General features: G+C 57.6%; 4 protein-coding genes across 4 annotated transcripts; 3 read left to right on the top strand and 1 right to left on the bottom strand.

Annotated features, from left to right (window-relative positions):
* Positions 1–1,827: 1,827 nt before the first annotated feature.
* LOC128940261 (heat shock protein 30C-like) lies at positions 1,828–2,559 on the bottom strand. Its single transcript, XM_054281605.1, has one exon. The coding sequence runs from the start codon at positions 2,513–2,515 to the stop codon at positions 1,934–1,936; it is 582 nt and encodes a 193-aa protein (XP_054137580.1). The 5' UTR covers positions 2,516–2,559; the 3' UTR covers positions 1,828–1,933.
* A 1,070-nt stretch (positions 2,560–3,629) lies between these two features.
* Positions 3,630–4,366, top strand: LOC128940265 (heat shock protein 30C-like). The gene has a single exon (XM_054281608.1). The coding sequence runs from the start codon at positions 3,692–3,694 to the stop codon at positions 4,286–4,288; it is 597 nt and encodes a 198-aa protein (XP_054137583.1). The 5' UTR covers positions 3,630–3,691; the 3' UTR covers positions 4,289–4,366.
* A 1,093-nt stretch (positions 4,367–5,459) lies between these two features.
* On the top strand, positions 5,460–14,463 carry KAT2A (lysine acetyltransferase 2A). The gene is made up of 18 exons (XM_054281466.1): positions 5,460–5,687; positions 6,173–6,296; positions 7,138–7,283; positions 7,650–7,739; positions 7,947–8,128; positions 8,945–9,136; positions 9,219–9,325; positions 9,449–9,556; positions 9,643–9,779; positions 11,073–11,281; positions 11,352–11,478; positions 11,689–11,799; positions 11,889–12,032; positions 12,266–12,380; positions 12,459–12,495; positions 12,614–12,677; positions 12,868–12,952; positions 13,455–14,463. The coding sequence occupies exons 1-18, from the start codon at positions 5,460–5,462 to the stop codon at positions 13,646–13,648; spliced, it is 2,400 nt and encodes a 799-aa protein (XP_054137441.1). The 3' UTR covers positions 13,649–14,463.
* Positions 14,464–15,035: 572 nt separating this feature from the next.
* Positions 15,036–19,734, top strand: DHX58 (DExH-box helicase 58). Its single transcript, XM_054281522.1, has 12 exons — positions 15,036–15,221; positions 15,297–15,498; positions 15,587–15,777; positions 15,983–16,099; positions 16,306–16,432; positions 16,512–16,694; positions 16,769–17,025; positions 17,133–17,282; positions 17,504–17,665; positions 18,438–18,628; positions 18,947–19,043; positions 19,229–19,734. The coding sequence occupies exons 1-12, from the start codon at positions 15,039–15,041 to the stop codon at positions 19,406–19,408; spliced, it is 2,040 nt and encodes a 679-aa protein (XP_054137497.1). The 5' UTR covers positions 15,036–15,038; the 3' UTR covers positions 19,409–19,734.
* The last annotated feature ends 5,743 nt before the right edge of the window (positions 19,735–25,477 follow it).

Raw genomic sequence — 25,477 nt, 5'->3', positions numbered from 1 at the left:
GTGTCTTATGCATCCTGGTATTTAAGAGGAACTGTTGACTTAGTCTTCATCACAAACTTCAGTTTTGTGTGATTAAAACAAAAATTTTTATAAACCTATCATAACAACAATGTTCATGTTTCTTAATGCAGCAGGGACTGGACCTGAGCACAACAGTTCTTGGTGGAAGCTGTGCTGGGCTTCTCCTGGTATGTCCCAGACCTTGGTAGGGAAATGGGGGCCCTTCCTTCCTTCCTGAGGAGGGGGAAATGGGGCTCCTGAGCTTGGGCTGTGTGGCTGCTCCTGCACACAGTGCTGCTGCTGCTGTTCACTTGGCTCCAGTGTGCTCAAGGAAGCTTGAGGGAAATTGTGGGAATTATTCCTTGCTTTATGCTTCTGGGGAAACTACAATGCAAGATGGGGAGAGGTGGGGGAGCAGTGTGTGGAGGAGCTCTGCTCTGCAGTGGGACAGGCTTGGGATGGTGCTCCAGAGTTCATGAACACCATGCCTGTCCCTGGAGCACCATGGCCTTGGAAGATGCTGCTCTCCTGTCACTGCTGCAAGGACTGTGAGACCCAACACCCTGGGACCTGGAGTCAGTGTGGAAGAAGGAGCAGCCCCTTGCAGCTCCATCCCTGCCAGCTGTGCTGCCAGCAGCACCATTTGTGCTCAGGAGAGGCTGAGGATGGAGACGTGCTGCATTTGGAACCCTCACAGCTGAGGGGCTGGGTCACAGAGCCTGTGAGTAGAGGTGTGTGAACAGCCTTGGCTTGTGTGCCCTTCATCTGCTATCCAAGGTCTCAGTGCCTCTTCCTCATGCTGGATTTCCTTAAAATCCTGGAAGCAGGAAGGGGTTTGGAATGATTTGGTGATGGAGTGCCTGGGATCATGCTGGAGCCTGGGCTGCCTGTGGGGTGTGGGTTCCTTAGTGTGGGGCTGTTTGTGCCTGCCCTGCTGAGCTGCTGGAGCTGCTCAGGATCTCTGTGGGACCACGCAGTGCTCACTGTGGGGTGGGCTGATGCTGCTGGTGTCCCCAGGCAGCCAGAGATGGGCCAGTTTGGAGAAGAGCTTCCATCATGCCACTCAGAACCATTCAGTGGGCACTGTGTGCAGTGCTGTTGCCATCTGCTGGCTCCTCTCTGAGTGCCTGCTTTCTTCCTAGGCTCGGAGTCTCTGTGAAGGCACCTGTGATACCCCAAGGAGGGTGTTGCTGCTTGCAGCAGGTGCTCAGGGGCTCAGTAATGACGCTGGGGACCTGCTGGTGTTCCTGGTGTGTGTGATCTCAGGCTGCTTTAGCACAAACAGGCGTTCCTGCCTGCATACCTGCAGCCTGCCCACACAGCTGCTGCCTGCCCGGGCCTGAGCTGGGTGTTTGTGGTGGTTACACGCCGCACCCGGGGTTGGGCTGCTCCCTCCCTGCTCCTGCGAGCTCAGGGTGGACTCCAGCAGCCCCTTGCCAAGCTGGGAAAGGGAAAGTGTGCCTACAAGAGTCTCACACCACGCCCAGCCAGCCAGCCCGGTGTGGTTGTATAGGGATGGGTATTGGCTGGGGTTGTGGAGCTGGAGATGATGCTGGCAGCAGTGTGAGGAAGGGGTGAGGCACCCCTGCTGCTCCTGTACAGGTGAGTGGGATTGCCCTTCCTCCCAGATCCCCTCCCCTCCCTCACAGACCCCTCTGGCTCTGCTGTCTGACCCCATTTTGTGCTGCCCTGAGCTTCTTCCCTCCCTGTGCGTCCCATTCCTCTGGCACCAAGAGCAGGGCGCAGCCTCCCCATTAATCAACGCCCAGAGAACACAAAAGAAGATTCAATGCAAAAGTATTTTTATTGGATACAAAAACATTCCAGTTTAGTGAAAAAAATGGCATCATTGCTGATGAAGCTTGTCTGGGCTTCAACCCGAGACTTGCTCCTGTCTGCTCCGGTCCTGCCGTGGCCATCGGGTCCCATCCTCTCACACCTGGGCTTTGGTGGCTCCGTTCTCAGAAGCTGGTCCGGTCAGTGGGGCAGCAGAGCTGACCTGGATGGGCACACTCCTCTCAGGAGCGGCTGGCAGTGCCAGCTTGGGGGCCTCGATGAGGAGCTGCCCATCCTTGGACAGGGAGCAGGTCAGCGCCTCGGCATCCACCTCCTCGGGCACGTCCCACTCCCGCTTCAGCACCTCGTACTTGTAGGAGAAGGAGCCCTTCTCATCGACGTTCTGAGTCTCCTTCTGCCCCACCAGCACCACCTTCCTGCCCACCACCTTCACCGACAGCTCCTCGGGAGCGAAGTTCTTCACGTCCTGGCACACCGAGAAGCCGTCCCCGGAGCTGTGGCTCAGGCTCATGCTGCTGCTCGGGCTGTGCTCCATGGCCATGGCTCCGTGGTTGCTCAGCAGCTGCTCGAAGCTGCTCATGAACTCGCGAGCTTTCTCCATCTCCTGCTGCAGCTCGGTGAAGATGGTCTCTGCGTGTGGCCAGAGGGTCCTCACTGTGCCCAGCCGGCTGGCCAGGGAGCTGGAGGCGAAGGGCGCGAGGTGCATCCGGCAAAGCATCTCTGCTGCTGCTGTGGCTGCTGCTGCTGCTGCTGCTGCTGCTGCTGCTGATTCTGTCGCCTTTCCAGTGCTCTGGAAGCGTTCTGCCCCGCTGCTGCCGCCGCAGGTTTTTATACCCGATTCCCCGGAGGCGTGGCATTGTCCCGCACATTACGTCAGCCTCGGGAGAAAAGCTCAGCTCTTTCCAGCCCGTTCCAGCTCATTCTTGTTACTCACCCGTGAGGAGAGGCAGGGCTGACGTCGTGCCCGGCATACCTTCGCCCTGACTCTCACAGCTTTGCTCTCCTGGCTTATAATTAGCAGCATCACCTCAGCCTCCGAGCGGGATGCCTGAGCCGCCCTTGCCAAAAATCTGTGCCCTTTGCATTTCCCAGGCACGGAGTGAGTCTGGGCTCGTCTCCTCCGTGCCTCCCCCCGCCCTGCCCTGTGTTCCATTTCCCCCCATCTGTGCCCAGGTAGAGACCTCAGGTGAGACCAGAAGTCAGCCCGTGTCCCCCTGCCCAGGTGGGGTGCTGAGGGGGTCAGTCTGTGTCCCCAGGTGTGCAGCGGGGTGTTTAGGGGTCAGCCCGTGTCCCCATGCCCAGGTGGGGTGTGCAGTGGGGTGTTCAGGGGTCAGCCCTATGCCCAGGTGGGGTGTTTAGGGGTCAGTCTGTGGCCCCATGCCCAGGTGGGGTGCTTAGGGGTCAGGTTGGGGGTGCCCAACAGGCAGAGGGGTCCCAGACAGTGAAAGGAAATGCCTGGCAGCAGATGCCATGGGACATGTACAGGGGTGGGATCAGTTCCTGTACTGTAGGAGTGATGAGCTCCTGGCACAGTGGAACCTTCCTCCACCGAGCCCCCGGCAGGGAAGGGCTCTGTAGCCCCCCGGCCATGGCCCCACGGGCCCCGCTGCATCACGATGGCTGTGCAGAAACCCGAGCTCACGGCGGTGACAGCGGCTCCCTATTTGTGGCATGTGACCTGTGCCCAGAAACAGGCGCTGCTATTTTGGCTGGTGGATAATCAGCCTCTCAAAAATAGGCGATGGCTCCAGGAGGCTGCGTGGGGGGAGAGAGCATTCTGGAAGGGACACACCCCTGGGCAGGGGAGAATAAAACCCGCTGCTCCCCTTCCCCAGCCCAGCACTGCACGGAGCAGCAGCAGCACAGCCAGGAGCGCTCCTCGCTCGCAGCAGAGATGCTTTGCCGCCTGCACTTTATGCCGCCCATGTCCAGCTCGCTGTTCCCGTGGCTGGGACCCGTCCGCACCCTGTGGCCACATCCAGGCACCCTTTTCGCCGAGCTGGAGCGGGAGATGCGGCTGGAGATGGAGCGGGCTCGGGAGTTCATGAGCAGCGTGGAGCAGTACCTGAGCAGCGGCAGCAGCCCCGGCCGGCTCGGCATCGCCCCCAGCACCAGCGCAGCGCTGCCCCACAGCTCCGGGGATGGTTTCTCGGTGTGCCAGGACGTGAAGGACTTTGCCCCCGAGCAGCTGTCGGTGAAGGTGGTGGGCAGGAAGGTGGTGCTGGTGGGGCAGAAGGAGACGCAGAGCACGGACGAGAAGGGCTCCTTCTCGTACAAGTACGAGGTGCTGAAGCGGGAGTGGGACGTGCCCGAGGAGGTGGATGCCGAGGCGCTGACCTGCTCCCTGTCCAAGGATGGGCAGCTCCGCATCGAGGCCCCCAAGCTGGCACTGCCAGCCGCTCCCGAGAGGAATGTGCCCATCCAGATGGGGCCGGCGGTGGCACAGCAAGCTGGCAGCGCTGAGGAGGGAGCCGAGAGGGCCAAGGCGTGAAGAGGAGCGACGGGGACCAGGCTGAGCCTGGCGACAACTGAGCTGCTGGCCGCAGAGCGGGACCGTGCCATGGCCCGGGGCGTGGGGTCTGCCTGGAACATGCGGCTTTTTTTGATATGTAATAAATATTCCTAACTTTTATTCGTGTGGTTTCGGCGTTTCTGGTCTTGCTTTGCAGTGCTCCTGCCCGTGCCCACGCAGTGCGATGGGGAACAGGGCTGTGCTGACACTGGACATGACCATGGCACTTCTGTCGGGTGAACGGGGCAGTGCTGGCACCGGGCATGGCCCTGGTACATCTGCCAGAGGAACGGGGCTGTGCTGGCACTGGGTATGGCCCGGGCACCTCTGCCAGGGTGGGGAACGGGGCTGTGCTGGCACTGGGTATGGCCCTGGCACCTCTGCCAGGGGAACGGGGCTGTGCTGGCACCGGGCATGGCCCGGGCACCTCTGCCCTGGCAGAGGAGGATGAGCGAAGGGCTCCGGGCCATGAGCAGCACCGAGAATCCCCGGCAGGTCCTGAGCATCCCCCCGGGCAGCCTTGGGACCGGTGGCTCCAATCCTCGGGATGCTGCTGGAACATTCCCGTGCCTGCCTCCCCGACAGTGCTGGAACATTCCAGGCGGTGCCCGCTCCTGCCCGGCGCTAATCCGCTTCCCCCCGCGGTCAGAGGGGCGCGGTCGGTCTCTCATTAATGGCCCCGCGGGCGGAGCCGGTTCGCCGGTACCGGCCGGGAGCCGCGGCCACGCTCCGTGCCAGCCGCCCGAGCCGGCTGCGAGCAAGCGGAGGGCGGGTCACACACCGCGTTTGGATAACAGGCCGTGGCCATGCTCCATATTTGCGGGAGGCAGCGGAGCGGTCCCGGTTACCGGAGGGGTGCGAGCGCTCCGCCGGGCACCGACAGCTCGGCATCGCCCCGTGAGGGGCTGTCGCGGTGGGTCGTCATGACCGGACCTCGATCCTCTCTGGGCGGTTCGCGCCGCCCGCAGTGCCGAGTGGGAGCTCTGCTCCCGTTTGGGGCACCGGGTGACGTGAACCGGCCCCGGGAGCGCCGTCCCGGGAGCAGCGGCCCCGCCTCCCCCGCCGCCGCCACAGCGAACTACAACTCCCGGCGTTCCCTGCGCTCCCGGCGCGCAGGCGCAGTGCGCGCGGGGCGCACGCCGGGCCCGGCATGGCGGAGCCGGAGGCCGCGCAGCCCGGGCGGCCCCCGCCGGGCCCGGCCGCGGCAACGGCGGCCACAGCGGGGGCGAGCGGGGGGACGGCTGGAGGAGCGGGATCCAGCGACCCGGCACGGCCCGGGCTGAGCCAGCAGCAGCGGGCGAGCCAGCGCAAGGCGCAGGTGCGGGGGTTCCCCCGCGGGAAGAAGCTGGAGAAGCTGGGGGTGTTCTCGGCTTGCAAGGTGGGGACGGCGGCACCGGGAGGGAACGGAGGGCACGGAGGGCAGGAGAGGGGGATCGAGGCTGTGCACGAGTGGGGGATGCGGGGAGGGGCATGGTGGGGGTGCAGGGGATGCGGGAGTGGGGGTTCAGGGCTGTGCATGGGCGAGGGATGGAGGATGAGGATGCTGACATGAGGGGGGATGCAGGAGAGGTGTAGGAGGGGAATTTAGGGGTGCAGGGGGGTGAAGGAATGGAAGGAATAAATGGACAAAGGATGCGGGATTGGGATGTACGTGGGGTACAGGTGCAGGATGAGGGTGCTGAGTTACCCAAGGGAGGCGCAGGGATGTCACTGAGCAGGGGCTGCAGAGTTCTGGGGGAGTATTGGGGTGGTGGGGGCTGAGAAAAGCTGGGCTGGGTGAAGAGGGGTGGATGGGAGCCAGGGAAATCTTTGGCCACAGAAGGTGGCACTCACTGCAACAACCACTGCTGTCCTTCTTCCCAGGCCAACGATGCCTGCAAGTGCAATGGCTGGAAGAACCCCAACCCCCCCACAGCCCCCCGAATGGACCTGCAGCAGCCAGTGACCAACCTGAGTGAACCCTGCCGGAGCTGTGGCCATGCTCTGGGTAACTCCTGTGGGATTGGTCCCTTGTTCTCACTGTGGTGCTGATCCCTTGTTCTCACTGTGGTGAAATAGGAGCTTCTTTGAGCCAGATCTCATAAGCTTTTGGAGGTCTGTTTCACACCCAAGATAGCTCAGCTACCTTAGAAGTCATAAAATCAGCAGAATGGCTTCTGTTGCAGTGTTGGAAACAGAAAGGTTTTAATAAAAGGCAAAATAATAAACTCTTTATAGACAAAAACTAAGTGCAAAAGGCTCTCCTGCCCTTAGTAAAACACTTCACAAAAGCAATTAGTTTCTTTGTTCTCTTCTTTTTCTAGTAAATTCCCCAAGCAAAACTTTATGGCTCCTGTCCAATTAGCTATCCTCAAATTTGAGGTGAAGTCCCCTAAGTCCTATAAGGTGTCTTTTCACTTGATTGAAGAGAAGAACTTCTAAGCTTATTTCCTTTTTAAGAAGACAAAAGATAGTTTTGTCTCTCCATCAACAAGAAACACATTCCTGTACTGTGGTGCTGATCCCTCAATGCCACTGTGGTGCTGATCCTTGGCTTTCTCTTTGTGGTGTTGATCCTTGGCTTTCTCTTTGTGGTGTTAATCCTTTGGCTTTCTCTTTGTAGTGATGATCCTTGGCTTTCTCTTTGTGGTGATGATCTCTTGGCTTTCTCTTTGTGGTGCTGATCCCTTGGCTTTCTCTTTGTGGTGCTGATCTCTTGGCTTTCTCTTTGTGGTGTTGATTCCTTGGCTTTCTCTTTGTGGTGATGATCCCTTGGCTTTCTCTTTGTGGTGATGATCCCTTTGCTTTCTCTTTGTGGTGATGATCCCTTTTCTTTCTCCCTGGCACAGCTGACCACGTGTCCCACCTGGAGAACGTCTCAGAGGAGGAGATCAACCGTCTGCTGGGCATGGTGGTGGATGTGGAGAACCTGTTCATGTCAGTGCACAAGGAGGAGGACACAGACACCAAGCAGGTGTATTTCTACCTGTTCAAGGTGAGTCTGGGGCTGGGCAGGTCTCACTGCCCCACTCATGGGGGGACTTGTGCAGAGTTTCTGGTCATTGTGGGGGTTGCTGTCCTGCTGTTTGTGCTCTGCTGGAGCTGGTGCTGAAGCTGTGAGCTATCCCACAGCCCAGAGAGCTGGAATGCTGACCCTCTTCTGGAGTCACTGCTCTCCTGGCCTGGAATTCCCTAGGGGGGCAGTTCTATGGGATGAATGGGTGTGCTCCAAGGGCAGCACCAGTGCCTTCCTGGCTGTAGAAACTGGAGCAGCCCCATGGCAGCATTCAGCCACCTCCACCATTCCTGGAATATGCAGTTCCTGGGACTCTTCTGACCATGTCTGTTGGTGTCTTTGCAGCTGCTGAGGAAGTGCATCCTGCAGATGAGCCAGCCTGTGGTCGAGGGGTCCCTGGGGAGCCCTCCCTTTGAGAAACCCAACATTGAGCAGGTGAGGCTGGTGCACTGCCCTGATGGCTTGTCCTGTGTTCTGCTGCTCTTGCACGGTCCCCACACTGTCTGGGAGGCAGCATGGAAGTGCCCAGAGCAGCTCCTGGCACCCTCCCACTGTGCCATCCTGTCCCCAGGGAGTTCTGAATTTTGTGCAGTGCAAATTCAGCCCCTGGCACCCTCCCACTGTGCCATCCTCTCTCCCCAGGGAGTCCTGAATTTTGTGCAGTACAAATTCAGCCACTTGCCACCCAAGGAGCGCCAGACCATGTATGAGCTCTCCAAGATGTTCCTGCTGTGCCTCAACTACTGGAAGCTGGAGACACCGTCCCAGTTCCGTCAGCGCTCCCAGAACGATGATGTGGCCACCTACAAGGTCAACTACACCAGGTGAGGAGGGCAGGGGGCCCCTGAGCCAGGTATCCTGGGGTCTCCCAGACTGTCAGTCCACCAGGAGAGCAGGCACTCAGTGGGGCCAGTGCTTCTGAGTGTCAGCAGTGCCTTCATCCAGTCTGCTCCCAGCAATATTGTCCCAGCAGAGGTATGGTTGCTCTGGGGTCTCTGGTTCTCTCCTGCTGCTCAGAGTGATCCCCAGATGTGTTAGAAAGTCTCTTTTCCCAGCCCAGCAGTTGAAGAAGGAGTCAGAACTCTTCATTTCTCTGTCTCAAGGTTGTTTGTTGTTTCTTATCTATAAAATTCTTTCTCCTGGCCTGCTGAGGTCTGCTCAACAAGACAATCAGAGGCACACCACCTGTCTTTTATCTTTTTATACTAAAAACTATGTATACAATATTTACAATTACTTCCCAATACCTATCACCTATATTAGACAGTGAGCTTCTACTCTAAACCAATCTAAAAGTGCCAACATCACAGCAGAAGATGGAGGCCAAGAAGAAGAAGGAGAAAGGCTGGACATGCCCAGATTCCTCCTGAACCCCCATTCTAAAAACCCCAAAAAATTATTTTTTCACCCTGTGATAAATTCACTATCATTCTACTTAACCTTTTGTGGCTTGTAAATCGTCATATAAGGTTGGTAATTGTTTCCATGGGTTCAAATCAAAAGTACAGGTGGTTTTGACTCTGTGCCAAGGTCTCTGAGCCCCCTGGGCAGGAGCTCGAGTCCTCCAGGGCAGCCAGAGGAATTTCCTGGGTTCTGATGTGGTTCCAGCCCTGTCTCTAGAGCCCCTTGGTGTCCCACAGGTGGCTGTGCTACTGCCATGTGCCCCAGAGCTGTGACAGCCTGCCCCGCTACGAGACCACGCACGTGTTTGGGCGCAGCCTCCTCAAGTCCATCTTCACCGTGACGCGCCGGCAGCTGCTGGAGAAATTCCGTGTGGAGAAGGACAAGCTGGTGCCAGAGAAACGGACCCTGATCCTCACCCACTTCCCCAAGTAGGTGCCCAGTGTGGGGATGGCTGCTGGAGGGCACTCCTCCTTTGGCATGCTCGCATGCTGATGTGCCGCTCCCTGCCAGGTTCCTCTCCATGCTGGAGGAGGAGATCTACGGTGAGAACTCTCCCATCTGGGAGGCTGATTTCACTGTGCCAGCTGCAGAGGGTGCCCAGCTGGTGTCTCGCCCAGGTATTTCAGGATAATTCAGGATTTCCCCTCCCTCTGTTTGGAGGCTGAGGGATAAAGGGTTGAGGTGTGGCTGAGCATTTTCACAAGGCATTTTCAGTCGTGGGCACCATGGGTTTTTTGCAGCTGCAGTCAGCACCGTTGCCGTGCCCACCACTCCTCTCTTCAGCAAGAAGCTCAGCAGCAGCAGCTCAGCCACCAGCCTGGACACCACCACCCCAGAGCCCCTGCCAGGTAAGGTCACCTGAGCCCACTCCTGAAAGCTGGAACTGTCCATGGTGCCTGCCAGCACTGGATGTGCCGCTCTGCTCCTGTGCCAGGAGAGAAGAGGAAGCTCCCTGAGAGCCTGACCCTGGAGGATGCCAAGCGGATCCGTGTCATGGGAGACATCCCCATGGAGCTGGTGAACGAGGTCATGCTGACCATCACGGACCCTGCTGCCATGCTGGGCCCTGAGGTGAGGCCTGGGGATGTTGGGGTGCCTCCATGGCCTACAGTGCAGCAGGCACAGGGCAGAGGCCTAAAGATAGGAAATGCCAAGTCATGGTGAATGGCTGGAAGCCTTTTCTTCCACCTTTCAGACCCCTGCTTATCTCTGTGTAACCCCATAGGTCACTTCTCCTTAACCCCTGCTATTGGACAATTTCTGATCCTCCTATACCCTATAAAATGGGCTGTTTTAGCCTGGTTCTGGAGAAGAGCTGTTGCTGGAACCCTCCTTCACAGACTGCCCAATAAAATCATTGCTGTGGAATGCCAGAATAGCCTTCTCCTCTCTTGCCCTGAGCCTGCCTGCCTGTGGCACCTTGCACACTAAGAGCTGAGAATCACTAAAAGAGCTAATAATCACTAAAAGAGCGGATATTCCTTAAGCTTGCTGAGGTTGCTGAGAGCTGCTTGGGTTATTGGGTAGTCAGTCCCCATAAAGGACTGAGCCATCCGGCCCTGCAGCCTGCCCAGGGGTAAACCTGCACCCACCTAATTCAGGAGGCTGAATTAGTACAGAGCTGCTTCCCCAGGGTGCCAGGGTGGGGTGAGTGTTGGGGAAGATGAAACAGGAAAGCCTTGTAAATATGATTGCCTGGCAAAAGATTTTGAGAATATGGAAACTATAAGCGAGATTGAAGTGAAAGCAAGCTTTGAGATACTTTAGTTACTGAACATCTGGAAAACAACGGTGTGGCCAGCTGAAGGTGAAACAACACCCTGTGCTTGCAGACAGGCCCAAGGGTCAGAGCAGACCCTACAGCTTGGCAGAAGGGGCCCAAAGAGGAGTTTTTAGTGTTTAAAATGTAACACAGTATGGTGATGTAATGATTCTTATAGGCTGTATGTAAATGCTATAGGATTTGTATCTTGTACTAGATCGGTTAGTGAGAATTAGAATATTCAACACAGAAGAAGATTTATTGTATTGGAACGGGAACTTCGCGCTCTTACCCTTTTAGGCTCTTGCCTTTTACTCTCTTGCCCCTTTTACTCTCTTACCCCTTTTACTCTCTTGCCCTTTTACTCTCTCACCCTCTCATCCTCTCTCCCCCTCTTTTCTCTCAGCCTGCTCTGAGCTGTGGCTGGCAGCTCCCAGCAGGGCCCTGCACTTGGCCCTTTGCAATAAACCCCAAATTCCATGACGTGGCTTCAGAGATCTCTCACCTCTGTCCATCCCGACCGTCCTACCCCCGACGCTCCTACAGGTGGGCTCCCCCAAAGAGGGCGTGCAGTGCCAGTGACCCCCCCTCTGTGCCCCCAGACCAGCCTGCTGTCGGCCAACGCGGCGCGGGACGAGACGGCGCGGCTGGAGGAGCGGCGCGGCATCATCGAGTTCCACGTCATCGGCAACTCCCTGTCCCAGAAATCCAACAAGAAGATCCTGATGTGGCTGGTGGGGCTGCAGAACGTCTTCTCCCACCAGCTGCCCCGCATGCCCAAGGAGTACATCACCCGCCTCGTCTTTGACCCGTGCGTGCCTGGGGGGTGCCTGGGGGCCGCTCTGGGGGGCTCCCCTCACCCTCGGCCGTGCTGCCCGCAGGAAGCACAAGACCCTGGCGCTGATCAAGGATGGACGAGTGATTGGGGGCATCTGCTTCCGTATGTTCCCTACCCAAGGCTTCACGGAGATTGTCTTCTGTGCTGTCACCTCCAATGAGCAAGTGAAGGTGAGAGAAGGGAGGTGGGCACACAGGTGTGCCCTCCCAAAGCCTGGCGTGGGCAGGATGGTCTCTCAGCCCCCTTGGGCAGCCAAACCTGCTCAGCACTGGCCAGCCCCAAGCTGTTGCTCTGGGTCATCTGCAGCTGCCATTTCCATGGGTGGGAGGGGGTTGTTTATCCCACCTGGGGGCGTCTCTGTCTCATGGTATTTCCCCAAGGGCTATGGGACACACCTGATGAACCACCTGAAGGAGTACCACATCAAGCACAACATCCTTTACTTCCTCACCTATGCAGACGAGTACGCCATTGGCTACTTCAAAAAGCAGGTGGGCTCCTTTCCCTGAGAGCTGCTCCCAGCTCTGCTGCACACCTACCCCCTCCCACCTACCCCTTCCCACCTACCCCTCTCTCCTAGGGCTTCTCCAAGGACATCAAGGTCCCCAAGAGCCGCTACCTGGGGTACATCAAGGACTACGAGGGGGCCACCCTGATGGAGTGTGAGCTGAACCCCCGCATTCCCTACACCGAGCTGTCACACATCATCAAAAAGCAGAAGGAGGTATGGCCCAGGGGCGGGCACAAGGGTAGGTGACTGCCAACCACCCCCTGAAGGCAGAGGAGAGGTGTGGGGCTGTCCTGGCTCTGAGAGCAGACTTGCAGAGCATTGAGGGGACACTGGTGGCATTGACACTGGCTGGGGTTATCTCTGGCCTTGCATGGTGGGTTTGTGGGGTTCTTGGAGCATCCTGAAGCCCCCATTCTTCTGCTCCCTTCCATCCCCATTCCCTGCAGATCATCAAGAAGCTGATTGAGAGGAAACAGGCTCAGATCCGCAAGGTGTACCCAGGCCTGACCTGCTTCAAGGAGGGCGTGAGGCAGATCCCCATCGAGAGCGTCCCTGGCATCCGTGAGTCCGGGCAGGGGGCTCTGTCCTCCCTCCCCATGGCTGCAGAGCAGACATGGTGACACTGACACTTTATTCCAGGAGAAACAGGATGGAAACCACTGGGGAAGGAGAAGGGGTGAGTGCTGCTGATGAAGCAGCAGGGCTGGGGGCTCAGCTCAGGCTGTGCCTCAGCCTTGGTGTTTTCCTGGCTCTGGAGTGGAGAGAGGCTGATGGGCATTGGCTTTGTCCTGCAGGAAGGAGCTGAAGGACCCAGACCAGCTCTACAACATGCTGAAGAACCTCCTGGCCCAGATCAAGGTGTGGGCAGGAAAGGACCCTCGCTGTGGGGTGCCTGTCCATGTGATAACCCTCAGAGCTGCCTCCCTTGGGATGAGCAGCCCTTGGGGACAGCTGGGGTGACCCAGGTGTGGGGAGAGCAGGACCCCTGGGTGCTGGAGCAGCCAAGGGTTGTGTGTTCATTGCTCCAACTGCCCCCTCTTCTCCCCAGACCCACCCCAGTGCGTGGCCCTTCATGGAGCCAGTGAAGAAGTCAGAGGCACCAGACTACTATGAAATCATCCGCTTCCCCATTGGTAGGTTGGTGTGTCCAGCACCCCGGGACAGGATTGCAGAACAGGGGGCTGAGAACCCCACATTGATCAGCAGAGAGGGCTGAGAACCCCATAATCAGCAGAGAGGGCTGAGGACCCCACAATAATCAGCAGAGAGGGCTGAGAACCACACATTGATCAGCAAAGAGGGCTGAGAACCCCATAATAATGAGCAGAGGGAGCTGAGAACCCCACATGAATCAGCAGAGGGGGCTGAGAACCCCACATGAATCAACAGAAGGGGCTGGGAACCCCACATTAATCAGCAGAGAGGGCTGAGAACCCCACATTAATTAGTAGAGGGGGCTGAGAACTCCACATTAATTGTGGGGTCTGTGCTGGGGACTCACGTTTGGGGCAGTGGGAGCCTCGGGATAGTCCCGAATGAGAGAGGGATGAGTTGGGACCCATGGCTGATGCCCAGCGCAGTGACTGGGGGATATGCAGGAGCCTGGGGAGGGATCCTGACCTGTGCCACCTGCAGACCTGAAGACCATGACGGAGAGGCTGAAGAACCGCTACTACGTGACCAAGAAGCTCTTCATCGCTGACCTGCAGCGCATCATCACCAACTGCCGCGAGTACAACCCGCCCGACAGCGACTACTGCAAGTGTGCCAACACCCTCGAGAAGTTCTTCTACTTCAAGCTCAAGGAGGGAGGGCTCATCGATAAGTAGAACGGGCTGGCCTGGATCTGCTGTGGCCTCCCAGTGGGAGGGACAGGGCTCCTGTGGGATCCAGCCCCACTGTTTGTGTTGGTAGGAGCTGCTGGAGGGATTGGTGCTGCTGAGCAGCCTGGGGAGCTGGGCTTTCCTTCTTGGGGAGCCACAGGGGCTTGGGGGGCTGGTGCTTTTATCCCTGAGGTGCTCTGGCTGCCTCTCCTAGGGAATGGGGGTGAGGCTGGAGCTGCCCCATCAGGATCTGCCCAGGGCAGGGACAGCACTGAGCTCCCGCCTCTGCCTGGGGAGGGGGAGCCCCCTGAGCCCTGTGCATCCCCCTTACCTGGGATCGTGCCTTCTGCCCTGACTCCCTGTGACAGGGCAGGGGCGCACAAGTGCTTTGGTTTCTGCTCCGTCCACGCGCAGGCAGCCCCTGCCGCTCACACTGAATGTAGGCGGGCTCAGCCCTGCTCTGTCCGCGGTGCTGCTCCCGGGCCGGGGTCCTGCTGGGCAGGGGGCTCTGCCCTGCTCACCCAGCTCCTGCTGCCTCTGTCAGCCCTTCCCTCCCCTCCCGGGGCAGGTCTGCCTTCCCTGCCTGTGCTGCCAGCTGGGCAGGGGGGGCTGCCAGCCCCAGTCGTGCCCCTCTGAGTGCCAGGGGCACAGGGAGGGTGGCTGCCCGGTGCTGTGCTGGCCTCTGCTCCCTGCCCTGCTCTGGCTGGCAGCCACCTCTGCTTGTCCCCTCCCTGCTCCCCGCCCCTTTCCCTGCCCTCCACTCCCCCATTTCACTTGACTGGTGTTTTCGTTGGTTTGTTTGTTTGTTTGTTTGTTTGTTTGTTTGTTTGTTTTTTTTAATAAATGTCCTTGTGCAGCCCATGATCCATCCTTGGGGCTCACCCCGGCGTGGTGGGCAGGGGGGTCAACCTGGGATGTTCTGGAGGGTGTTGGGGAGGGGAAGAGGAACAGCTCGGGATGGGGAGAATGTGAAGATCCCCATGGACGGCTTGGGGTGCACTGGGCAGAATTGGGGTTCAGAGCTTGGTTAGGGTGTAGGTGGGGACACAGGGGTGATCTGGGTGCGGGGAGGTTCTGTGGGAGCTCCACTCGCTTTTGGTTTCGCTTCCAGTTGGGAGCTGGGGCTCCCGGGGGATCCCCGAGCCAGTCGGATTGGCTCGGCTCAGCTCGGCTCAGCTCGGCTCGGCTCAGTTTTCCCCAGCTCGGCCAGCGTGGCCCCCCCTTGCTGTTCCTCCCCCGTGCCCCGCCCGCCGCTCTCGGCACCGCCTCCAGTTTCGTTTCCCGGCGGCTGCGGCGGCTCCAGAACGCGGAGCTGCGGGGAATGGAGCTCCACGGAATGGAGCTCCGGGACACGGAGCTGCGGAGAGTGGAGCTGCGGGACACGGAGCTGCGGGGAATGGAGCTCCAGGGAATGGAGCTCCGGGGGTACCAGCGGGAGGCGGCGGCCCCGGCCCTGAGCGGCCGCAACAGCATCGTGTGGCTGCCCACCGGGGCCGGCAAAACCCGCGTGGCCGTGCACGTCTGCCGGCAGCACCTGGAGAGCCGGAGGGACGCCAAGGTGGCCGTGCTTGTCAACAAGGTGCTGCCCTGCCCCGGGACCCCCACGGCCACCCTGGTGGTGCTGCCGGTGCTGAGTGTGGTCCTGTGGGCGCAGGTGCACCTGGTGGACCAGCACACCGAGAAGGAGTTCCACGTGCTGCAGGACAGCTTCAAGGTGGCGTCCATCAGTGGGGACACCAGCCACAAAACCTTCTTTGCCGACCTGGTGAAGAAGAGCGATGTTGTCATCTGCACGGCGCAGATCCTGCAGAACGCCCTGGTGAGCACGGAGGAGGACATGCACGTGGAGCTGACAGGTGGGCACCAGGTACGAATACTGCTGGCCCCACAGCCATGGCTGAGCCCCAACCATCTCACCTTGCTCCCCTCCCTGGCCCGGAGCAGATTTCTCACTGCTGGTGATAGATGAGTGCCACCACACGCACAAGGACGCCGTCTACAACAAGATCATGCTGAGATACCTCCAGCACAAGCTCCGCGGGGAGCAGGACCTGCCACAGGTCCTGGGGCTGACGGCATCCCCTGGCACTGGGGGGGCAACATCCTTTGAGGGGGCCGTGGAGCACATCCTGCAGGTGTGTCCTGTGCCCCCTGTGCTGTCTCAGCACGGCTTCCCCTGGGGTTCAGCAGGGTGTTCCTTGCCATGGGGGTTGATGCCCAGGTGTGTGGGTGCTGGGCAGCTTGGAGGAGTCATCCCCAAACTCAGCAGTTGAGCAGCACGTGCTGCGTTGTCCTGGGCAGCTCTGGGCTCAGGGTGGAAGCAGGGTCTTTCCCTCTCAGATCTGTGCCAGCCTGGACACTGAGAAGATCACATCGGTGCAGGATGAGTTGCAGCACCTGCAGAGCCACGTCCCCCAACCCAAGAAGCAGTATGACCTGTGCCAGGAGAGACCACAGGTGAGGCATGGCTGCTCAGAGCCATGGGGCTGCTCACTGGGTGGAAGATGAGACCCCCCAAACCCTGCTGGGTGAGGCACCTTCATCTGCTTCGCTCAGTGTGAAAAATCAGTTGACCCAGAGCTTTGGTGCTGGGGGATCCCACAACAGTCTGGGCCATGCAAGCAGCCACAATTCCTGTGTCCTGAGCCCCTCTCTGCTGCCAGGACCCCTTTGGTGAGCAGCTGAAGAAGATGATGGTGCAGATCCAGCAGTTCATGGAGAGGCCGGATTTCTCACGGGACTTTGGCACGCAGATTTACGAGCAGCACATTGTGGAGCTGGAGAAGAGAGGTGAGGCTGTGGCAGGGAGGGTGTGGCAGGGCAGAGCCATGGAGACAGGCTGTGACTGCCCCGTCCCCTGCCCTGGCAGCTGCAGAGATGTTTCGTCGCAAGACGCGGGTGTGTGCTGTGCACTTGCGCAAGTACAACGACGCTCTGCTCATCAACGACACCGTGAGGATGGTGGACGCCTTCCAGTGCCTCCAGCAGTTCTACAGCTCTGAGAGGGACAAGAAGGACCCCACCGAGCAGTTCCTCACCACCACCTTTGAAGGTAACAGGGGGGTCTGGAGGGGGGTGATGCTGGCTGGATTTGGGGTGTCCCTGACGCTCCTGTCACCTGTGCAGAGAACAGGGCGAGACTGCAGGAGCTTGCTGCGGATCACCGCTATGAGAACCCCAGGCTGGCCAAGCTGGAGGGGATCCTGCGTGAGCACTTCCAGCCCCTGGGCACTTCTCGTGGCATTGTGTTCACCAGGACAAGGCAGAGTGCCCACAGCCTGCTGAGCTGGCTGCAGAGCACGGCCACGCTCCGTGGGCAGCACATCAGGGCCGCCGTCCTCACCGGCGCTGGCTACAGCAACCAGACCAGGCACATGACACAGGTGAGTGCAGGGAGGGTGGGCAGGAGCTGTACCGACCCAAATTTGCACATTTTGGTGGTCTCAGAGCCCTACACAGCTGCGGAGGCATCACCCCCTTGTCTCCCCAGAATGAGCAGCAGGATGTGATCAAGCAGTTCCGTCAGGGAGCCCTCAACCTGCTCTTCTCCACCAGCGTGGCCGAGGAGGGCCTGGACATCCCCGAGTGCAACATCGTGGTCCGCTATGGGCTGATGACCAACGAGATTGCCATGATGCAGGTGCTGCCCAGGCTCCCTCTGGCCCTGCCAGGATCCCCCAAAGCTGCAGGGGTGGGACGTGGGGGCGCTTGCATTCCCTGCAGGCAGCTCCTTGGGGATGAGCCCATCTCCTTGGCAAGGCGCAGGGGAGGGTGGAGGTGGCTCCATCCTCACAGGGTAGCACAGAAGGGTTGGCTGTGTCCTTTATGTATTGACTGCAACGTTTGGACCTTGCCCTGCAGGCCCGGGGCCGTGCCCGTGCTGAGAACAGCGTCTACTCTGTCCTTGCCAAAGCCAACACCAGAGAGGTGACCCGAGAGCTGCTCAACGAGGACCTGGTGGAGCTCATGAAGAGGGCGATCCAGGCAGTGCAAGCCATGCCTGAGCAGGAGTACTTCCAAAAGGTGAGTGCTGGGTGCTGCTGTGGGTCTGGCAGGGCCAGGCAGCCCTTGCTGCCTGCTCTGTCTCAGGGAAACAGAGATCCAGATCCCCAGATCCTGGGATGGGGTTGTGTGAGGGGCCTGGGCCAGTGTGTGCCCATCCTGCCCTGCCCTCCTGCTCTGTGCTGATGATGCCTCCCTGGGTATCCATGGATTCTGCCATCTGTCCTGTGCTGACCCCTGTCCCCCCACTGTGGGAATCCACAAAATCAGAGGGTTTTGGGAAAGCTGCAAAAGGCAGGCTTCAGAGGCAGCAGAACTGTGATTAGAGCTAAGCAGCAGCCATGAGCTAGGTCAGCAGAAAAGTTATTTAGAAAGTAGAAAAGCAAAGACAAATAGAACTATGGTCTGTGTATTAACCCTTGTCTAGAATAACTCTCTAAGCTACAGAAAAGTTTATCTAGCAAGATATTAGGAAGTTTGAAGCTTAATATTGGAGCTCTGTGTAAAGCTTACAAGTATTGTATTCAAAATAAGCAAGCATTGTTTTAACCAAAGGGACGTGTGCTTATAGTAATTGGATGGAACTACTATCAATGTGCTTTTGCTTTGTGTGATTGGTCAAAAAACTTATGAAGTGAATTGTAGCATTAAGTTCTTTGTCTGCTGCCTGGGATGTGAGCTGATGGCATCTTCCCATTATTATAACAATGTAATGAGACTGATGCTGGAAAATAAAACAGCTCAAAGCAAAACAAAAAACCCCCGGCTGGTGATACCCCTGTGTCCCCCCCAGATCCAGGAGCTGCAGAGGGTGGCTGTGGCCAGCTGGCTGCTGAAGGAGGCCAGGATCAGCGAGCGGAGGCAGCTGCACCAGGCGTCTGCTGTTTGCCTGTACTGCGTCAACTGCAGCAGGGCCGTGTGCCGGGGCAGCGACATCCGCACCGTGGAGGGCATGCACCACGTCAATGTCAACCCCAAATTCGGGTAGGGGGCTCGTGGGCAGGCACAGGGGTAAGGGGAGTTATTGGAATAATACCAATATAGCCATCGGGACGTGCCTGAACTTATCTGGCCTTGCTGCTGAACCAAACAGCGGCACTGTGGTGTTTCACCCCACAGACACTTTTGGCTGGCTGGGTGTGTGGTGTTTCACCCCAGATACACTTTTGGCCGGCTGGGTGTGTGGTTTCACCCCACAGACACTTTTGGCCGGCCGGGTGTGTGGTGTTTCACCCCACAGACACTTTTGGCCGGCCGGGTGTGTGGTGTTTCACCCCAACCCTGGTGGCCCCTTCCTTCCAGGTCGTATTACAGAGTTTCCTCTGGGAAAATACAGTTCCAGAGAGCTTTCAAGGACTGGGAGCCCGGCTGCCGCATTTCCTGCAAAGACTGCAGCCAGGTGAGCACCACAATTCCCCAGTGTCTGCAGCCCAGGCAGAGCTGGAGGGACAGGAGGGGCTGTGCCTTGTGAGCTGTGCCATGTGTGGGCTGTGGGACACAGAGGTGACTGTCCCCTCGCTGTGGCCCTGCAGCCTGGGGATGCTGTGTGTGCCTCGGGTGACTGTCCCCTCCCTGCCCACACAGGACTGGGGCATGGAGATGCTGTACCGCCAGGTGAAGCTGCCTGTCCTCTGCATCAAAAACTTTGTGGTGGAGACGCCAGCAGAGAAGAGGAGGTACAAGAAGTGGGGGGCTGTGACGTTCCCCATCGAGGCCTTTGACTATGTGGAGTATTGCTCTGGCACCTACAGCCTGTCCTTGTAGCACAGGCTCTGTTCAGAAGAGGACCATTCACAGGGTGCTTTCAAGGTGCTACATGAAAAGGGGAGGCTTCCTCAACCCTTGGACAGAGAGCCATGGCTCATTCCTGTTTTCCTTCCTGGTCTGAGCCCCAGCAGCACGTCCCAAGCTGGAGCCCATGGCTGCTGAAGGACCTTTGCTGCACCCATGCAGAAAGGATGAGATGCTGGGATTGAAAGCCACCAAAACCTTGCTCCCCATGCTGCTGCCTTCTCCTCCACAACCCTGCCAGGGGAACCATCATTTCTGTGGGTCCAGGACACTCTGATTTATGAACTTGATGACTCCCCATTAAAACACACATGCTAGACTGAAGGGGCAGGGTGGCTGCATCACTCATGGCAAGAGCTGGGTGGGTGCAGGAGGCTTTGAGGGGGGACATTGCCTCAAAGGCAGAACCCACTTTACCCTGTGCCCACGGAACAGGGGTCTCCAGGGGACAGAGCAGCCTGTGTGGCTGCCCCAGCCCTACCCCAGCCACAGACAGTGCCCTGAGTGACCTCTGACACCCACCCACCCAAAACCAACCCTTCCCGAGGTGCAGAACGAGCCAAAACCCTGTGGGACAGCCCCAGGGGGCTCAGACTCACCTGGGAGCGCCCTGGGCAGCGTCCGAGCTGCGGGGGAGCCGGGACCGGGATTGGGTGTAGGAACGGGCCGGGTTTGGGGCGGGGGATTCGGTACTGATGGATTTGGTACCGGGGGATCCATTCAGTACCGGGAGATTTGGTACCAGGGGGATTTGGTACCGAGGGATTCATTTGGTAGCGGGGGATTTGGTACCGAGAGATTCATTTGGCACCAGGGGCTTCAGTACCGAGGGATTTGGTACCGGGGGATTCATTCGGTACCGGGGGATTCATTTGGTACCAAGGGATTCATTCGGTACCAGGGGATTCATTCGGTACCAGGGGATTCAGTGCTGAGGGATTCGGTACCAAAGGCTTCAGTACCGAGGGATTCATTCAGTGCCAGGGGATTCATTCTGTACCTAGGGATTCGGTACTGGGGGATTAAATCGGTACCGAGGGATTTGGTACCAAGGGATTCATTCAGTTTCGGGGGATTCGGTACCGGGGGATTGATTCGGTACCGGGGGATTCGGTACCGAGCCCCGGACCGGCAGTGCTGTCCCGCCGCCGGCCGCTAGAGGGAGCCCCGCACCGGGTTGGGGGATGCCGGGGAACCGGGAAACGATCCGGGGGAACCGGGGGATGCTCGGGGAACCGGGGGATGTTCGGGGAACCGGGGGATGTTCGGGGAACTGGGAAACGATCCGGGGGGTGCCCGGAGAACCAGGAGATGCTCGGAGAGCCGGGGGATGTTGGGGGAACCGGGAAACGATCCGGGGGGACCGGGGGATGCTCGGGGAACCAGGAAACGATCCGGGGGGTGCCCGGGGAACTGGGGGATGCTCGGGGAACCGGGAAACGATCCGAGGGAAACAGGGGGTGTTCGGGGAACCGGGAGGTGATCGGGCAAGTACCAGGGGATGCCCGGGGAAGCGGGGGATGTTCGGGGAATTGGGGGATGATCCGGCGGGGCCCGGGGATGCTCCAGCGAGTACAGGGGGCTGCAGCACTCTCACCTGCAGCTCCCGGTGTGTCCCTTCCCCGCGGGACCCTGCCACTCGTGCTGCTGCTGGCCCGGGGACACCCCTGCGGATGCTCGGATGCTCGGCAGGTCGCGGGGAGCTGCAGGAGGACAAGGACATGAGAGGGCACCAGAGGCTCCCGCGGTGCCAGGCACACATAGCCCGCTCCCAGGTGGACATGGCCCCGGGGAAAGCCAGCTCCTGTGCATCAGAAACTGGGTAATGAGGCCATTGGAGTTATTTGTAGCTCCTCTGGGCTGGGATGGCCTCTCCTCCCGCTCCCCAGGCAGGATCCCTCCCGCAGGGACCCCAGAGCGTTTTGCTCAGCTCAAATTGCCCTGATTTGTGCTTGGAGAATTGAGGTTGTGAGTTAGCCCGGTGGGTGCCCACAGCACTGGGTGGTGCAACCTCTCACCAACCCTGGCAGAGCTGTCTGTCCTTTTGGGACAGCCCCAAACCAGAATTTCTGTAACAAAACTTGCCCCTTTTTGTTGTTATGGAATATGGGACCAGGACAGCACTGTGAGTTTTGCAGGTGGGTTTGTATGCATCCTCTGCTTATTCTTCCCTCTGCATCCCTGCTTTAACACCATCTGCATTTGATTTCTCCTTCCCAGGGGCTCGGTCACCTTGGGCCTGGCAGCAGGGAGCAGCTGAGCTGCAGTGATCACTGCTGTGACCTTGCTCTGTGTCCTCCTGAGCCAGCATCCTTCAGGGCTGGCATCCTCCAGAGCCCGTGGCCCAGTCCCAGGCTGGGAGAAGTCTGTGGCTCAGAGAACCTTTGCTTATCTCAGTTCCAGTGATGTCCCAGCCATCACTGTAAGCAGAGATGGGCACCACAGCAAACAGCTGCTGCAGCAAGTTCTGCTGGCACAAACACCCTGAAGGGCACCAGGATGGGCACAGCCCCAGCAGCTCCTGTGCCCTCCTGCCCCAGCACCCCCCGTGCCCCTGGCTGTGCTCACAGAGTCAGGGCAATGCAGCAATTTATTTTCCACAGCTCATTTCATTTGTCAGCAGTGCTCTGTCAGAAAGCTCCAATTCCCCTCTCGAGGCTCCAGCTGGAAAACCTCTGGCTCCTCCACCTGGCAGAGCCTCGGGTCAGCCCCAGGGTGGAGTTTGGTGGGATTTAGTGCTCAGCCTGTTATCAGGAAGGAGCCTCAGATGTGACTTGATTCCAAGTGTCTTCCTGGGGAGAAAACTGCTGGGTATCAAAGGGCTCTGTAGCTTGGCACACAGAGAAGAATGATGAGAACTGAAAGATAAAGTCAGGCAAATTGAAATGTGAAATCCAGGGCAGGTCTGCAGCAAGGAGGGCACAGAGCAGCTGGAGCAGGACCCCAGGCACCTTTATCAAAGAGATAAATAAAGGTGGGGGTCCTGCCCTGAGGGTGGATCCATCCTGCCTCCTGTTCCTGGCCCTGGCAGCAGCAGGATGAGCTGCAGGAGTCTGGTAGTACCTGGGTGAGGGGTATGGGGATTGAATTTTGCTTCCCAGGCACATCTGAAAATCTGGATAATGCACAATATCACTTCCAGAGCCTGGGAGAACATCAGACCCCGAGATGGCCTTTCCTGAGCCAGCTGGAGCTTCCCTCTCTGTACCAGGGGAAATTCCAGTCTTCAGAAATGTGGCATTTTTGGGGTTCCCAGATGGAGGAGGAATTGAGAATCTGACTCCGTGTTCTTAGAAGGCTAATATTATATATATATATATATATATATATAAAATATAAATTATAGAATATAATATTCTAAACACATTATATTATATTATATTATATTATATTATATTATATTATATTATATTATATTATATTATATTATATTATATTATATTATATTATATTATATTATTATGCTATACTAAAGGATAGAGAAGGGATACAGACAGAAGGCTACAAAGAATGATAATGAAAACTCCTGACTCCTTCCAGAGTCCTGACGCAGCCTGACAGTGATTGGTCATTAAGTCAAAACAATTCACATGAAACCAATCAAACATGCACCTGTGGGATAAACAATCTCCAAACCACATTCCAAAGCAGCAAAACACAGGAGAAGCAAATGAGATAATATTGTTTTCATTTTTCTCTGGGGCTCCTCAGCTTCCCAGGAGAAGAAATCCCGGCAAAGGGATTTTTCAGAAGATATGGTGGTCACACAGAAAAGTGCTTGTGGTGGAGGAATTTGATCCCCAAAACCAGAACCCCTCTCCCCATTTTGTGTCTGCATGGGAGCCTGTGAAGCGTGCAGGGTGTCCCTGTCCTGCAGCAGGAGTTAATCCTGCCTGTTGGCATGTCAGGATGCTGCTGGATTAAAAAGGGGATTAGCATCAAACAATTTCCCTCGCGCCCCGAGCGGGAGGCAGGAAATATAATCAGTGCAGGTTTATTCTGTTTAGGTTCAAACAGCTCCCTGGCACGTGGTGTGTGGTGCCAGCCCAGCCAGTGGCACAGCCTGGCAGGGGCACCAGGATGGGCATGGCAACACCAGGGGCTGCCCTTCCCAAGCGAAACAGGGAGGTGCCCCTGCTGCTGGGCACTCTGGTACCCACTGAATCCCAGTGTGGATCCCACCAGCCCAGCCATGAGTGCCAGTGCAAAGGGGCAATCCCAGCTTGCGGAAATGTCAGAACTCAGCGCATCCCTCTGGATGTCCAGAATTGCCAAGGACCCCGCCAGGGGGCTCAGAGACGCTGGCACACAGCCCAAAACACCTGGGGATTTGATTGTGACCCCTGGAGCAAGCCGCCAGCTTTGTGTGAGGACCTGAAAGTCACAGAGGTTTGAATGGTGTAATAATAAAATTATCACAGGGTGGAAATGGAGATTTTGGGATTTTTGGTATGGGGGTTATGGGGACAAAATGGAGGAACTTGGGCGTGTCCAGCCTTTCTCCTTCTTCTTCTTCTTCTCCTTCTCCATTTTCTGCCGTGGTGTTGGGACTTTGGGATTGGTTTAGAGTAGAAGCTCACTGTCTAACTTAGGTGATAGGTATTGGGAAGTAATTGTAAATATTGTACATGTAGCTTTTAGTATAAAAAACTAACACCACCCCAAGGGCTGGAAACAATCACCAGCTTTGTGTGAGGGGTTACAAGCCACAAGAGTTTGAGTAGAATGATAGTGAATTTGTGAGAGGGTGGCAATGTAGAATTTTGTGGTTCAAGAGGCAAGAGGGAGGAATCTGGGCATGTCCTGTTCTTCTTCTCCTTCTTCTTCTTGTTCTCCATTTTCTGCAGTGATGTTGGCACTTTGGGATTGGTTTAGAGTAGAAGTGCACTGTCTAACACAGGTGATAGGTATTGGGAATTAAGTGCAGATATGTTGTACGTGGTTTGTGGTGTAGAGGGGCGGTCAGAGTGCCTGTGGCTGCCCTGCTGAGCAGACCTCGGCTGGGCAGAAAGAAAATTTTATAGATAAGAATTGATAAACAACCTCAAGACCGAAAAGTGAAGAGTCCAGACTCGTTCTTCAGCCACGCAGGTGAAACAGAGACATCCTGCACATCTCAGGGCAGCAATTATCAGCAGCAACCCGAGAGGGAAGGGGCTGCAGCCCCTCCCTGGGTGTCCCCAAGAGGGTACAAAGCCAGGATTGGGGAGACTCCAGCCCCCCACAGTCACTGAGCCCCCTGGCTCTGTTCTCTGGCTACCCTTGCCAGCCTGGCTCAGCTGTGCATGGCACAGCATGGAGCAGCCTCGCAGATGTAAAGGCAAATCTGTTTTCCCAACAGCTCCTGGGTTCCCGAGCCAGGGAACGGTGCTGCTGCTCTGATCTGATGGCAGCAGTGCTGCAGGCTGCCAGCTTCATCCCAGCTGTGATCCCAGGGCCCCCGTCAGCAGCAAGGCACAGCTCTGTGCTTTCAGCCACTTAGAAAAAGTAAAACAAACCCCTCAATCCTGGGATTTTGATGGAACAGCACTGGCTGGAACACAACAACCCCATGCCTGGCAAAGAAACTTGACTTCTCTTCAGACCACAGCGCTGTGGGAGCAGCTGGACTCACATCCCTGTGCGCTCACTGGCCCAGATCCTTTGGTCCCTGGAGGTTTCTTGGCTGCTTTCCTCTGAGGAACATTCCCAGGGCAGCCAAGTCCCTGGTCAGCTGAGAGCAAGACCATCACACATGCCCACCTTGTTTTTCTAGGAAAGGGCTAAAAATACCATCCCAGGGCTGTGTGGAAAGGCCTGGGCAGATCCTCAGCTCCTGGGAATCAAATGATTTACAGCTCATAACCCGTGTGTGACCCTGCAGGGGCAGGGGCAGTCCCTGGGCCAGGGCACGTCTCTGTGGGGCAGGGGGGCTGCAGATCCCCCCTTCCTCAGCACTTCTTGGGGTGGCCACTCTCCTTCTTGCCATTTTTACGTGACAATTTGAGCTGGATGTGGCAAGGAGGGGACACAGCACGGTGGGGTGAGACCCAGGCACAGTCT

Source organism: Melozone crissalis, unplaced genomic scaffold, assembly GCF_028551555.1.
Source record: "Melozone crissalis strain CALT ecotype California unplaced genomic scaffold, PUWL_Pcris_2 ptg000032l_1, whole genome shotgun sequence".
In the NCBI taxonomy this organism is placed as follows: domain Eukaryota; kingdom Metazoa; phylum Chordata; class Aves; order Passeriformes; family Passerellidae; genus Melozone; species Melozone crissalis.
This window is presented reverse-complemented; position numbering and strand designations above follow the sequence as displayed.